Source organism: Trichosurus vulpecula, chromosome 7 (assembly GCF_011100635.1).
Source record: "Trichosurus vulpecula isolate mTriVul1 chromosome 7, mTriVul1.pri, whole genome shotgun sequence".
Classification (NCBI taxonomy): Eukaryota; Metazoa; Chordata; class Mammalia; order Diprotodontia; family Phalangeridae; genus Trichosurus; species Trichosurus vulpecula.
In genome coordinates this window covers 104,323,291-104,338,682 of record NC_050579.1, presented here as the reverse complement: position 1 = coordinate 104,338,682, position 15,392 = coordinate 104,323,291, and the positions used below count along the sequence as shown (strand labels likewise).

At 37.3% G+C, this 15,392-nt stretch overlaps 1 protein-coding gene across 1 annotated transcript in view; it reads right to left on the bottom strand.

The window, feature by feature from the left end:
* Positions 1 to 15,392, bottom strand: part of SYNE1 (spectrin repeat containing nuclear envelope protein 1) — a 593,153-nt gene that overhangs the window by 367,649 nt on the left and 210,112 nt on the right. The window contains exons 21-28 of the mRNA XM_036766002.1: positions 12,681 to 12,839; positions 12,167 to 12,331; positions 7,061 to 7,195; positions 6,005 to 6,163; positions 5,588 to 5,796; positions 4,253 to 4,361; positions 1,150 to 1,314; positions 207 to 374 (exon numbers count right to left, since the gene is read on the bottom strand). Coding sequence (XP_036621897.1) covers positions 207 to 374; positions 1,150 to 1,314; positions 4,253 to 4,361; positions 5,588 to 5,796; positions 6,005 to 6,163; positions 7,061 to 7,195; positions 12,167 to 12,331; positions 12,681 to 12,839 — 1,269 coding nt within the window. The remainder of the gene's footprint in view (positions 1 to 206; positions 375 to 1,149; positions 1,315 to 4,252; positions 4,362 to 5,587; positions 5,797 to 6,004; positions 6,164 to 7,060; positions 7,196 to 12,166; positions 12,332 to 12,680; positions 12,840 to 15,392) is intronic.

Sequence of the window (15,392 nt, the reverse complement as noted above, 5' to 3'; positions counted from 1 at the left end):
TATCTAATTTGACCCTCACAACAAGCCTAGGAGGCTTTTTTTTTACAGAAGGGGAAATTGAGGCAAAGAGGTGTCTTGCCCAGGGTTACACAATTGGAAAAATATCTGAGGGTAGATTTGAACTCAGAGCTTCTTGACTTCAGACCCAGAGATCTGAGCCCTATAGTTGCCCCTAGGAGATGCAATAAAATTAAAGACACACCCACCTGATGATGCAGAAGTAACTGCTGGGCTTCAATTAAGTTTTCAGTGTCCAAGATCTTTTCTGCTTGCTCCTGAACTTCTTTAGAGGTGCTAATTAACTGTTCAAGGGAGCTTTTTGCAATTTCCTTGTATTGGACACGATCCCCAAGAGCACTTAGCATCTTTTCAACCTAAATTTTAAAAAAATACACAAATAAATCCATGACCCTTATAATACTGGATAGAACTAATTTATGTTAAAATGTTTCAAGAATGTTAATAATTTAAAAATAAAAGTAAAATGGATGCTATTTCATTTTGTTCTTGTAGTGTATAGCATTTCCATAAACCTTTATATGGCACTCAGGAAAAAAAAGACCTTATCTGATACATTCTACTGGATCAAAATTATCATCTTTAAGGATCAGTGTGAAATGTTTATAAATGTTTTTATAAATGTCCTTTAAAATAAATCAATAAAATAGTTCTATTTCACAGTTCATCAAACTTTGAATTAAAAAAAGAGGAATATACCTGACAAGCATAATACATGTCCTAGAGAAAGGCCACATAAATTACTATAAAAAATATTTGGGGGTTTGTTGTCATTGTTGAAGTGGAAAACTGAATCAGTACACTAATTTTAACCTAAAAACTTAGCTAAAACTTCAAAATTCTCTATCTTAATTAGTACAAAGTATTTAATTTTTATTTTATTTTTCCTGATGCGGGACATGTGGGAAGAATATAAATGTTTGTTAAATTTTAAAACTAAATCATCAATGTTGTAATGGGGCATAATTTTTTTTAATCCTACAGGTTAGCTTTGGCAACCTCTGTATTAATAACAAATATTTCACGGTATTATTTTCTACTCTGATTTTGGTTAAAAAAATTAAAAACTATGTAAAGAAATTAGCATACCCTTCAAAAAGAGCTGCACATTACTTAAGTATAAAACTTTACCTCTGACAGCAAAGCAACGAGGCCCTTGAAGTTGCTCGAGAGTTTTGAGAGTTCATCATCCTGCTTTTGGATTTCTTCCTCAGCAGAAACTTCAGTAAGAGTTTTCAGCCTAGCCTTCAGCCAGCCAAGATTCTCTCCTTGTCTGTTCACCTCATCTCTAATTTCCTGAACATAAAATTCAAAACATATCTGTGAACCGTGTGTGACAAAGTGTGACAAAGTCTAAGGGGCAGTTGACACAATGGTTGTGCTTCTTGACATGACTCTCTTCTTTCCATCTCTCTGACCCCTCCAGTTACTTTTGTTGGCCCTCTTTCTTCTGCCTCTCAAACACGAATGTGTCCTAAGGTTCTTTTTTGGCCCTTTTCTCTATAGTCTCTCCATTGGTAATCTTATCTAATCCCATGGCTTCGATTATCGACCCTATGCAGATGACTGCCAAATTATATAGTGTGTTCCAAAAGTTTTAGTATAGTTTTAAGTCATGAAACCTTAAAATCGAACTGAGATTTTTGGGACACCTTATATTTTTATATCCCTAACCTCTTCCCAGAGATTCTGCTCTACATTTCCAATGGCATTCTGGAAAGCTACACGTGAGGTGCCCTGTTGTTACCTCAGATTTAGTTTAACTTCTTTGAGCCTCAGTTTCCTCATCTGTCAAAAGAAGTGGTTTAACTGGATGCCATTTAAAGTTATCTTGGCTCTAAATCTATATCCAAAACTGAATTCATCATCTTCCCCCCCCCATAAAAATTTGCCCCTCTCCATAACATGTCTAGTTCTGCTGCTAGTACCATCATAGTCCCAGTTACCAACACTCATAATTTCAGCTATTTTTCCACCTGTTATTGTTCATTTGTTTCTATTGCATCTAGCTCTTCATGACCCTTTTGGGGTTTTCTTGGCAACAATCCTGGAGTGATTTGCCATTTCCTTCTCCAACTCATTTTTATATATGAGGAAACTGAGGCAAACAGGGTTAAGTGACTTGCCAGGGTCATACAGCTACTAAGTGTCTCAGGCCAGATTTGAACTAGGCCCAGCGCTCTATCCATTGCACCACTAGCTGCCCTACTCAGTTGCCAAGTCCTTCAAAGTCTAACCCAATCCCATCTCTTGGGCTCCATCTTTGTACTTCTCACTCTCCCTTTTGTTATATTTGTACATTTGTCTTCCTGCTACTGGTCTCCTTGAGAGCAGAATTTGTGTTCACTTTGTACTCAGCACATCTGGGCATCTTAATAAAAATGTTTTGAATTAAATTGTCAACAATGATAGAGGTATCAGAAAATCCATACATGCATTCCATGCTTATTTTCATTTGTGTCCATATTTCCAACAAAAATCTCCAGGTACTATAGAGGAATATTAGCTGAAATGTTCTTATCCTTATATGCAACTAGTTTAGTGCACACAAAACAGACTGTAATCTTTTTCATATGTGGATGGGTTAGATTTAGCAATTTCATTTTTATTAGTTAAAATGGAGTAAAATAGATAGAGGTCTGGCTTCAGACTCTGGAGAACCTGTGTTCAAACCCCACCTCTAACAAACACTACTGGTGTTACCTTGTGGAAATCACAGCCTCTCTCAACATGCTAAGTGGAGAGAGGAATGGTACAAGGCATAATGATACACAGAAAATAGAAGAAAATATATGGGCACAGAGTACCTAGGTAAGTTTTCTATGACCTCACTCCAAGAGAAGTATGTGGTAACCTGAGTTATGTCAATCACTAAACTTCTCTGACTCAGTTTCTTCATCTGTAAAATGTGGATAATAATGTTTGTAGGACCTGAAGGAATGATTGTGAGGTATAACAATGGAATAATGTGTATGAAGCATTTTTCAGGTTTTTAAAGTGTTACAGAACTATCAGTTATTATTTTAACTAGGGAAGGTCAGGATTGTTGATTTGAAGAAATTTGGATTTAAATCCCAGCTCTGTCACTGATTTCCTATGTAAGCTTTGACAAATAATTTACCATCCCTAAATCTCCCTTTCCTCTTTTAAAAAATAAGAGGCTTCATCAGAGAACTTTGAAGATCTTTTCAACTTCTAGACATCTATCTATTCTTGGTTTGGATAATACTGAACTCTTATATTTCTGTTGTGTTATTTACACGCACACACAAATCTGAAATATCTTCTGTTGACGCCCACTTTGAAAACCATATCTGGGCAGAGCCAAATCCCCAAATTCTTATGAAGCAGCTTGATAGCTGTGCATAACACAGAAATCATTCTTAACTTTTTTTGGTAGGGAAACTAGGAAAAGCCAAATAATATACATAATTCAAGTAACCCTCAAAGAAAGTCCCCTGGGTGTTTTAATTTATACCTATCATTACATTGTGAGATAAATTACTTTACTATTATATTAATTATCAATTATTAAATTAGGATCCAGGCTTTTCTCCTTTATTTCCTCACTTAAGGCTGAGCCCCTGTAACAAGTCAATCTCTGAAAGATATGACTGACTGATGAGATTGTCCTAGCCCTAAAGGTACATCTTCAATCTTGGGCCTGATCCCACCCAAGTAGGAGACCTTACTCTGTTTAGAGTGTAAAAAGAAATCCAATCTAGGCAGGTTCCTACCCTGAAGAAAAGAGCTCCTGTCTTTGTACCCCTCAATTAGTTTATGGTGACCCAGCTCACAAAGGAGAAAACCAACCAGAGTGATGGACATGGAGTCCCCTATTCAGATTGCTGGATTATGATCGAGCCACATTCTCAGCAAAAGGAATTGAAGACTTCTAGTCTACCTCCTCATTAAATGTCTACCAATCACAGCTGATTTTCAGTTGTTAAGGGAATTTCCTTTCAAGGATTATTTAAAGCTTTCAGGTTCTCCATGTCTTTTGCCTTTGGCTGCTGATAGAAACTACTAACCATCAATTTACTGATTATTAGCTAGCCTAATTAATACATTGATTATTAACTACCTAGAAACTCTCTGTCAGGTTTTTCATTCATCACACAGTCAGTATTGACATATTAAAAGTAAAAAGATCACTGCTGTACTGTCTAGTCAAGTAAAAAGAAACAAAAAAGGAAATCTTCAGATATTATGCAAATACAGGCCACGAACTAACCTCTGCAGCAAGTTTGGATTTTCCATATGTAGTTGTATCTTTCGCTTCCTGCTTCATCAGTTGCAACTCTCTCTCTTTTTCAGATATCCAAGATGAGAATTCAGAAAATCTAAAATAATACAATCATCATGTAATGATAAGAAGAAAAAAGAATGCCATTATGGTACATAAGTATTTAATTATTATTCAAATATTACCTTTTAAAAAACACTTTCCAATTCAGAAACACTTCAATAAATATTTCCTCTGAAGGAAAAACGGTCTATTTAGAACAAAGTTGGCCTTGCTGTTGGAAGGCAAGGAGGATGGTCTGGTGGTTAAATAGGCTGTGTCAGGGCTGGTGACTCACTCAGGTGCATGTTTGCCCTAGGGCCTGGGTCTATCTGAGGTAAAAGGCTTACTCCTGGAATTCCAATATCTCAATCTCCTAGTTCCAGGTGACTGAGATGTGGGAACTCCAGGAGTAAGGCTTGGAGGATTATTCTAAAAAAGAAGTACTACTTCAAATGTCCCTAGAAGGCTGGGGAGCCTGCCCTCAAATCCTGTAGGAGGTAGAGAATTCCTGGACAATCAATGGCAGGTACAGGATCCACATACTGGAAGGCATCCTGAGGCAAGTTCCTGACACCAAGGTATTGTCAATGCCATGTACTACATAGAGATATTTTTTCTGTACTTTGAGAACCTTAGATTTTCATCAGGGTGGGTATGCTTTGTACTGAAGTAGGCCACAAACTTTCTACACCTTCCAAAATGTTTTTTCTAGATGTGTAGTAGCTAAAGCAGTCAATACTCTGCAGCCGGCGTGGTGACGATTCACTTCAAAATTAGCTAGTACAGTCCTTGGACAACAGACATGTGGTCTGTCACTAGGTCCATCCAACTCTTTCCAAATTGCTATACTCTTGTGATGTATCCTTGAAGAACTTGGGGTCACCTCCATATTATAAGTGGTTCTACAATGAGATACTAATGGAGTTACCAGAGGTTTTACAGCAATTAAAAGCAATATTTATGTATACAAGAAAGTTAAAATCATGCCACCTGTTTTTCCACTTATTTATTAAATAAAATGAAATTTATGTTATATTATAATGATTTTTATACATGTCTTAAATCATCTTCCCTAATCAGCCTGTAAGTTCCCTGAGAGGAGAAACCTTGTGTATTATCTATTTTTGTATTTCCCCATAGCACCAAACACAATGCCTTAGACATTATAGGCAATGGAGAAATTTCTTTACAAACAATTGGTCAATGTACAGCGAAATTAAGATAGCCAATATGCTAGAACTGTTCTATTAAAACATCTGTCTGACTTCCAGGAATACCTACCTAGTCTTGTAAACTTTCCATTTATCTGGGTTTTCCATCAATTTCTTATAAGTGTTATCAATCATAGCTTTAAGATCTCTGAGAGTGGCTTGACAGCTGTCTGGGGTATTCCTCACAGGGTCACGGACTGGAAGTTTCAGACTGAGCTCTTCAATCAGCTGTAACCTTTTCTCACAAAGATGATGGGGTCCTTTGTCACTGAAGAAAATCTAATGAGAAACAGCTGAAGCTATAAGTATTGTATACAGGAAGCCGCAAAAAGGTGTCTACATTTGTACAGAAAACAAAAGTATTCTCCCTTGGGAAATTAAGCCATTTTGTGATTTTGGTCTCAGGCCAGACGATCACAGTTTGCTACCTTTACATGAACTCCACTAAAATTCCACTAATGTCCACTTGGTGGTGCATGAGACATACCTTATGCTCTTGAATGATCTTTTCACTGCCTTCCAGTAGCACCAATTTGTTCTCTCGACCAAGCTCTGATTTGCACTCTTCTACTGAAGCTAAAAATCTGTTTTTCTCCACTTCTATCTTTAGGTGAAGTAAATGATAGGGGGCTTCTCCTTGGAGATCCTACATTGCATAAATAAGACAAATAGAGCACAACAATGGTGATTGTGATGAGAGAGATTTGAATTGAAATAGTAAGCGATAGAAAGTAAAATTGTATTTCCCAGCTAGAAAGGGTCCTGCATATCATGTGGTAAAATGGATGTGGAAACTGAATGTAACATCAGATATGTTGGTTATTCTGACTAAATATTTTTCTTCCTTTTTTTCCTTCTTTATTATAAAGCATGGCTCTCTGAAAGTGAGGGACAGTGGGAAATGTAAATAATGCAAAAAAAGTTCAGCAAAATTTTTTTAGAGTGCTTCTATCTACTTTATGGCATATATTTGACCTTTTTCAGTCTTTTATTTTCTTGAGATATCTGATATGCCAGACATGCTAGCATATCATGGGTCATTGCATTGGATGACACAGATAGCTTTGTCACATTTCTTGCATAATCCCAGTCTGAGATCCAGGATTGCTGTGTGACTTCACAACTCCAGCAACACTGCACTGCTGTGTCTCTTCTTCCACAGGCCCTCCAACATTAACTATTAACATTTTTTTAGCAATCTTTCCTAATTTGAATGTGTGAAGTGAAATCATCCACAGATGTTCAAAACTGCACTTTTCTCATTATTAGTAATTTGGAACATGTTTTCATATGTTCATTTATAGTTTGCAATTCTTTTAAAAACTGTTAATCATATATCCCTTATTCACTTACCTATTAGGGAGTGGCTCTGGGTCTCATATATTTATGTCTGTTTTCTAAATATTTTAGATATTATACTTTTGTCAATGAAATTTGGTACAAATTATTCCCCCACTCTGCTGCTAACAGATTCAGTTTTAATACATTCATCCTGTCACTCTTCAATCATATCAAATGGAATTTCTTTCACATAATTACTCACCTTCCATTGTTTATGGAGTTTTCTAACAGCTTCCTGTAGACCCTGCTGTTCTTGCTCAGGGAGGATGTCAGTGAGTTCATCACAAGCTTTCAGGAAGGCATTTAGTACCCTCTGATCCAGCTGACTAAAAAACTCCTGATTTTGGGATTGTGGGGAGGAAAAAAGCAATTAAGAGCTCCACCTATTTACCACTGTTAACACAGAAATTAGTTGATATGAAAGTGATCGTAAAATGTTATTCAAGGAAGTAATAAAATTTCTTACTATGAGCTAGCTTAAGCTCTTCACTAGTTCATATAAAATATCCATTTAGCCACAATTAAAAATCAGTAGCTGCCATATTTGGAATTCATCTGGTACTTTCTATCTCTTTTTTTGGAGTGGGGGGGTCTTAATTACAATTCCCAGATTAGAAACTATCCATGCCAGTGGAGCAGTCATAGTTAAGAAGATAAGGAGAGATTATTAACCCATAAGCTTAAGATGACAGTGATTCATATCTTTTATATCTCTTTTTTTAAAGGCCAGTCACAAAAGCTAAAGGAAAGTCAGAACTAGAATTTACAATCCCTTATTCTTGACATTAATTTATATTTAAGGCCCTCATGCTTCATTAAAAATAAGCATTCCCCCAAAGGGTTTCTGCCCCACCCCTCAAAGGAAAAGATAAAAATATAGGTTATTCATATATTCACAAGCATTTCATCACATTTACTTTGGAAGACGGGGCAGTAACACTGATGTATACTAATTAAAGGAGGTACTTATATAAAAATCTACTTGTGAGCCAAGCAGTGACTATAATTTTTGCTATCCGGGGAATCTGAGACTGGTAGTCTCTTGAGTTCAAGAATTATGAGCTACAGTGTGCTCAGCTGATCAGGTGTCCAAATTAATACCAACACCAATATGGTGAACCCTGAGGGCAAGGGGCTGCCAGGCAGCCTAAGGAGGGGTAATCTGGTCAAACTGGGAAACAGAACAGAAAATCAAAAGTCCATACAAATCAGCGATGAGCTTGGGCCCATAAGTGCCTGCTTCACTTCCAGCCTGGGAGACCCAGTCTCAAAAAAAAAATGCTTTTCAGTTTTTGTTTAATGTTTTGCTCTGCCTCCCAGCCAAGAAATGTCATTGCACAAATTTAAACCATTGATCATAAACATGGATCAGAGGGTTGAGAATCTGCGAATACACTGATACATATTCCCACTTAAAAGTACCCAGAGCATGACTTCAAAGTAGAAAAAATTTGCCAAAATTATCTTTAGCTAGAAATAATAATGTTAGCTTTCATTTCATATTTGTTAAGGATAAATAATAGCCTGTTTCAACAATGGGAGAAGGTAGTTCAATATCTAATAAATGTCATAAGATATCATGCCTTCTTAAGTGCTCACCAATCTGCTTCACTTTGCTAGTTTAAACAATCTAATGATCTTTCCATAAATCTGAAATTGTCCATTTAGAAAGAACTCTTTAAATTAATTTGCAGGTGGCGGAGCCAAGATGGCAGCTGGAAAGCAGGGACTAGCGTGACCTCCCTGCCAAGTCCCTCCAAAAACCTATAAAAAATGGCTCTGAACCAATTCTAGAATGGCAGAACCCACAAAACAGCAGAGGGAAGCAGGGCTCCAGCCCAGGACAGCCTGGATGGTCTCTGGGTAAGGACTATCCCACATGGAGCTGGGAGCTGGGAGCTGGGAGCCGAGCAGAGCCCAGCGTGAGCAGCGTGGACCAACCAGACCAGGAGCCAGGCAGAATGTGCCCTACCACCTTGAATCAGTGAGCTGTGGCAGTTACCAGACTTCTGAGCCCACAAACACCAAAGACAGCAGAGAAGGTTAGTGGGAAAAGCTGCGAGAGTGGAAGGAGTTCAAGGTTCAGCTAACAGCCCTGGAGGCAGTGGAGGTGAGGCAGCTACAGTTGTTGTTGCTTCCGGCCCCAGGCCCACCTGGTGGGAGGAATTAAGTGGCAGATCAGAGCAGGAGTGCACAGCCTGCTGAAGTTCTAAGCCCAGTCTGGGTTGGGGGTTCTTGGGGAAGAAGCAGTGCTGGTGTGGCAGAGCTGGCACATCCCCCCCAAACGTGGAACATAGAACTCTTTAGTCTACAAGCAGTCATACCCCACTGAAAAACTCAAGGGTCAAGTTAGTTGGTTGGGAATATGGCCAGGCAGCGAAAACGCACCCAGATTCAGTCTCAGACTTTGCATTCTTTCTTTGGTGACAAAGAAGACCAAAACATACAGACAGAAGAAGTTAACAAAGTCAAAGAACCTACAACAGAAACCTCCAAGAAAAACATGAACTGGTCCCAGGCCATGGAAGAGCTCAAAAAGGATTTGGAAAAGCAAGTTAGAGAAGTAGAGGAAAAATTGGGAAGAGAAATGAGAAGGATGCAAGAAAACCATGCAAAACAAGTCAATGACTTGCTAAAGGAGACCCCAAAAAATACTGAAAAATACACTGAAGAAAACAACACCTTAAAAAATAGACTAACTCAAATGGCAAAAGAGCTCCAAAAAGCCAATGAGGAGAAGAATGCCTTGAAAGGCAGAATTAGCCAAATGGAAAAGAAGGTCCAAAAGACCACTGAAGAAAATAGTACTTTAAAAATTAGATTGGAGTAAGTGGAAGCTAGTGACTTTATGAGAAATCAAGATATTATAAAACAGAACCAAAGGAATGAAAAAATGGAAGACAATGTGAAATATTGCATTGGAAAAACCACTGACCTGGAAAATAGATCCAGGAGAGATAATTTTAAAATTATTGGACTACATGAAAGCCATGATCAAAAAAAGAGCCCAGATATCATCTTTCAAGAAATTATCAAGGAGAACTGCCCTGATATTCTAGAGCCACAGGGCAAAATAGAAATTGAAAGAATCCATCGATCACCTCCTCAAATAGATCCCAAAAAGAAATCTCCTAGGAATATTGTCACCAAATTCCAGAGCTCCCAGATCAAGGAGAAAATACTCCAAGCAGCCAGAAAGAAACAATTTGAGTATTGTGGAAACCCAATCAGAATAACCCAAGATCTGGCAGCCTCTACATTAAGAGATCAAAGGGCTTGGAATACGATATTCCGGAGGTCAATGGAGCTAGGATTAAAACCGAGAATCACCTACCCAGCAAAACTGAGTATCATGCTCCAAGGCAAAATATGGATTTTTAATAAAATAGAGGACTTTCAAGCTTTCTCAATGAAAAGACCAGAACTGAATAGAAAATTTGACTTTCAAACACAAGAATCAAGAGAAGTATGAAAAGGTAATCAAGAAAAAGAACAAGAAAAAGAAATTGCAAGGGACTTACTAAAGTTGAACTGTTTTGTTTACATTCCTACATGGAAAGATGATGTGTATGATTCATGAGACCTCAGTATTAGGGTAGGTGAAGGGAATATGCATATATGTATATATGTTTATGTTTACATAAGTGAATGTGTATGTATATATCTATGTGTGTGTATATACATACATATATATATATATATATATATATATATATATATATATATATATGGAGAGACAGAGAGAGGGAGAGACAGAGAGAGAGAGAGAGAGAGAGAGAGAGAGAGAGAGAGAGAGAGAACAGGGTGAGTTGAAGATGAAGGGAAGATATCTAAAAGAAATAAAATCAAATTAAGGGATGAGAGAGGAACATATTGAGAGAGGGAGATAGGGAGAGATAGAATGGGGTGGATTATCTCGCATAATGGTGGCAAGAGGAAGCAGTTCTGTGGGAGGAGGGGAGAGGGCAGGTGAGGGGGGAATGGGTGAATCTTGCTCTCATCAGATTTGGCCTGAGGAGGGAATACCATAAATACCCAATTGGGTATCTTAACCCACAGGAAAGAAGAGGGAAGAAGATTAAAAAAGGGGGGGATGATGGAGGGGAGGGCAGATGGGGGTGGAGGTAATCAAAAACAAACACTTTCAAAAGTGGACAGGGTCAAGGGCGAAAATTCAATAAAGGGGGATGGGTTGGGAAGGAGCAGAATATATGAGTCTTTCACAACATGAGTATTGTGGAAGGGTTATACATAATGATACACATGTGGCCTATGTTGAATTGCTTGACTTCTTGGGGAGGGTGGGTGGGAAGGGAGGAGGGGGGAGAATTTGGAACTCAAAAGTTTTTAAAAACAGACATTCAAAAACAAAAAAAAAGTTTTTTGCATGCAACTAGAAAATAAGATACACAGGCAATGGGGAGTAGAAATTTAGCTTGCCCTACAAGAGGGAAAGGGAAAAGGGGATGGGAGGGGAGTGGGGTGACAGAAGGGAGGGCTGACTGGGGAACAGGGCAACCAGAATATACGCCATCTTGGAGTGGGGGGGGGAGGGTAGAAATGGGGAGAAAATTTGTAATTCAAACTCTTGTGAAAACCAATGCTGAAAACTAAATATGTTAAATAAATAAATTAAATTTAAAAAATTAAAAAAAAAGAACTCTTTTATGTTTTTTAATTGCTTAGATAAGGGACAAGTCAGTAGGTCTGAATTATCTTTATTAATCTCTACAGTTTTTATATTCTCCACTTCATTTTGTTTTCTATGAACTTGTCCTTAAAGATTCTGATCCTGAATCAATTATACCTTTCAAAAGTATGATAACAAGCCAATGAGAAACCAACTGAATAATTGCCTTGTTAAGGTCTTCTCATTTGCCATTGTTTTAGCTCTCTAGAATCTATGGAACCTTCTCCAATTCTGCTTTGGACTGCTCATATTTTCCTTTTGTATTAGATGAAAATACCCTTTGGTTCCATCTTTTATTTTAGACTATCTACATTGAGAAAGAATGTGGTGTGGAGGATATAAAGCTGGCCTCAGAGTAAGGTAAATATAGTTTGTTCAAGTCTTGCTCCTGACACAGACTGGATGTGAGATTCTGAGCAAGTCACTGAATCTCTCAGAGTGCCAGACAACTCTCTAAGACTAAATTACTGAGCCAATGTCAATCTGCATTGGTAAAAGGAATTTCCTTACTGGAACTTTCTTAGAACAAAGAAATCACAGGTCTAGTTAAAATTTAAAAAAAAAAAAAAGCCTGTCCATATGGCTCAGGCTGAATGTACATTAAAGAGAATAATTTACCGTGTGTTTCTTCAGAAGGGCTTCAGGATCCCCTTTTTCTTTTATGCTGGCCTGGGCAATCTGGAGAACTTTTTCCAGTTCTGCTCTGGATTCCTCAAATTTTTTCATCAAACGACTATTTGTTTCTACATGCTTTCTCCATTCACTAGTTTTCTTCACCATATTCTTGATAACAAAAAAGAAAATTATTTTTCTTATTAATGAAAGCAGCATGTGGTGTCTATGTAGGCATCACCAATTAAGTATTTATGTTCTTAATAAAATATTTAACAGGAAGCCTTAATGCAATCACTGGCCCTGAAGTAAATAGAAATAATGATACAGATAACTTCTTTTTGAGGCTTATGAATATGTAGTGGATTGTATCAATTTTCCAAGTAGTTTGTTAAAAAAAAAGAAGAAGAAGAGAAAAAAGAAAGAAAACCAAAGGCATGATCAATAATAGATTCTTCTCTACCTTTTTCTCACCAACATTTTCCCAAATGGCAATTTAAACCAGAAAAAAATAAATTACCTGAAAAGCAACATGAACCTCGGCAACCTTCCTCTGCAGCGTGCTCTGATCAAAGTGTTTTAACACCTTACTCAAGGCCACAAATTTCTGAACATTTTGACTGTCTTTCTCAATTAGCGTCAAAGTCTTCTTGCAACTTTCTTGATGAGATAACAGCTCCTACAAGGAAAAAAAAAACATTAATTTGTAATTCAGGGAGAAGAAAACAAGCAATTGTAGGCTATTAAAGGGATACAGCTTAATCAACGTTAAGAGATTTCATTTAAAAAATGATTAAGGAACAATCTTTTAATCAAACGATTCGGCAATCACTAAAGTTGCTTCATTTTAGATCAGATGTCAAAAGTAATTTTTGACATCTTACCTTTTTCTCACATGTTATTTTCAATATTTGATCTGATTGTACAGCAGATACAATATGATAAAAGAATCAAACATAGAATCAAAATTATAATAACCACCTAATTTCTGGCTTTGTCCAACCAATAGGGCTCGTGTTACGATAATGACACTACTGAAATGAACCCGTACATCAGATTATAAAATGCTGTAAAGTCCTTTACCTTAATAAGTTGTACTTGACTGAAATAACCAGAAGCAGAAACTATGCCTTGACATGCCATCATGCCCATAATGCTATGAAAACCGAAGAATCTCTGATTGTTGCTAACTAGACCTAGGTTGCAGAAAAAAGGCAGTTTGTCCCCAGGGGATCAGAGGCCCACAGAATCAATTTTATCTTTCTGTGCTTTCAAAAGCAAAGAAGCAGCAGTGGCCTGCAGTTCCTTAAAGTTCTCCCTAGTGGCTCTGTAATACAATCAATCCAACCTGTCTGATTGGGAAAGGCAAGGTAGCTTTGCAAGGGTATATCTGACTGGTTATTGATTCTAAAGTCACTTTACCTCTCTCAAGCTCAGTTTCTTTATCTGTAAAGTGGGGATAACCCTACTACATGGGATTATTGTGAGGATCAAGATAGCAAAAACATATGTAATATGCTTTGCAACCTTTTCATAAATAGATGTTTGATTTTTTTTTTGTAAAATGCATACAAGTCTGACTGGTATAATCTTTTGAGTTTTGCCTTTATAAACTGAAAAAAAAAACCTTTTTCTTCCTCTGAAGATTTGGGAAATCAGATAGGAATTAAGTTATAAATATACTATTACATGTTAATTGGCTTGTGGCCTACACAACAAGAATTTCATAACTATTTTGCTGATATATTAAATGGGATTATATCTGAGGATGAAAGAAATGTTATAAATGAGAAGGATGCATCTGAGTGGGATTTAGACACATAGGCGGGCTTTTCTGCCAAGAAATTCATTTATATCAGGAGTATCTAACCTAGATCTACAAAACTGTTTAAAAATATTTCAATAATTCTATTTGAATATAATCGATTTTCTTTTATAATCCTATGTATTTTATGCTTTTAAAAACATCATCCTGAGGAGGTGTCTGAAGGTTTCATTAGATTGCTTAAAGGGGTCCATGACACATCACCATGACAGATGGTTTCATTCAATAAATACCAATTAAATAAAGTAATTAACTATGCCGAGTGGAAGGGTAGCATGCTTAGGTAAGACAGGTCTATTTATAATGAGACAATAAAACAATACAACTTGTCATGTTAAGTACACCCCTAAATATTTTATGATGGCTGACTTAGCATGACAAATTACATTTTTTAACTCAGAGACTAACTCACCATCCATGAAAACTATCTGTTCAAGAAACTTGGACTGACATATCAACTCTATCACTCTGCAGTTGATTTTCAGATCTATTTATCCAGTCCTAACCTCTCTACTAGGCCTCAATCTGGCCTCAGACATTTACTGGACATACATACATAGCTGTATGACCCTGGGCAAGTCACATAACTATTTGCCTCAGTTTCCTCATTTGTAGAACGAGCTGGAGAAGGAAATGGCAAATCACTCCAGTATCTTTGCCAAGAAAACCCCAAATGGACTCACAAAGAGTCAGACACAACTGATATGATTGAACAAAACTTCTCCCCTGACTTCCCTTCTTGCATAGCTAGCTGTCTGCTGAACTTCCCATACTGGATGTCTTGTAGACATTATCTTCTCAACATGTTCAAAACTGAGCTCATAGTCTTTCCCCCCAAACTCTTTCTTCTTCCTAACCTCCCTATCACTGTTGAGGACACCACCCTTCTCCCAGCCTATCTCATGCTCAACTTCTTACTCTCATTCCTCATATCCAATCTGTTGCCAAGTCCTGTTGATTCGACCTTTACAACATCTCTCATACATAAACCCCTCTTCTCTTCTGACACTGCCTCAAGACCTCACACCTCCACTAGTAATAATCTCCTAACTGGTCTTCTATCCCTAGATCTCTCCCCAATCTAGTCCATCCTCCACTTAGCTATCAAAGTCATCTTCTTAAAGTACAGGTCTGACCTTCTATCTATCCCTTCTCCATTCAATAAACTCCAGTGGCTTCTTGTTACCTCCATGATCAAATATGAAACCCTCTTTAGGGCCTTTTAAAGTCCTTCATAAGCAATACCGTCTTCTTAATTATGTTCCACTTATGATTATTAAAAATTAGTCAGAACTATGCTCTAACTAGCCACAAATGCGCAGTATAACAAAAGGGTACATGTGTCTCTACTTATTCTCTGTCAAAATCTTTACTATGCAAACTAATGGCAAAAAACTAAAGACTTTC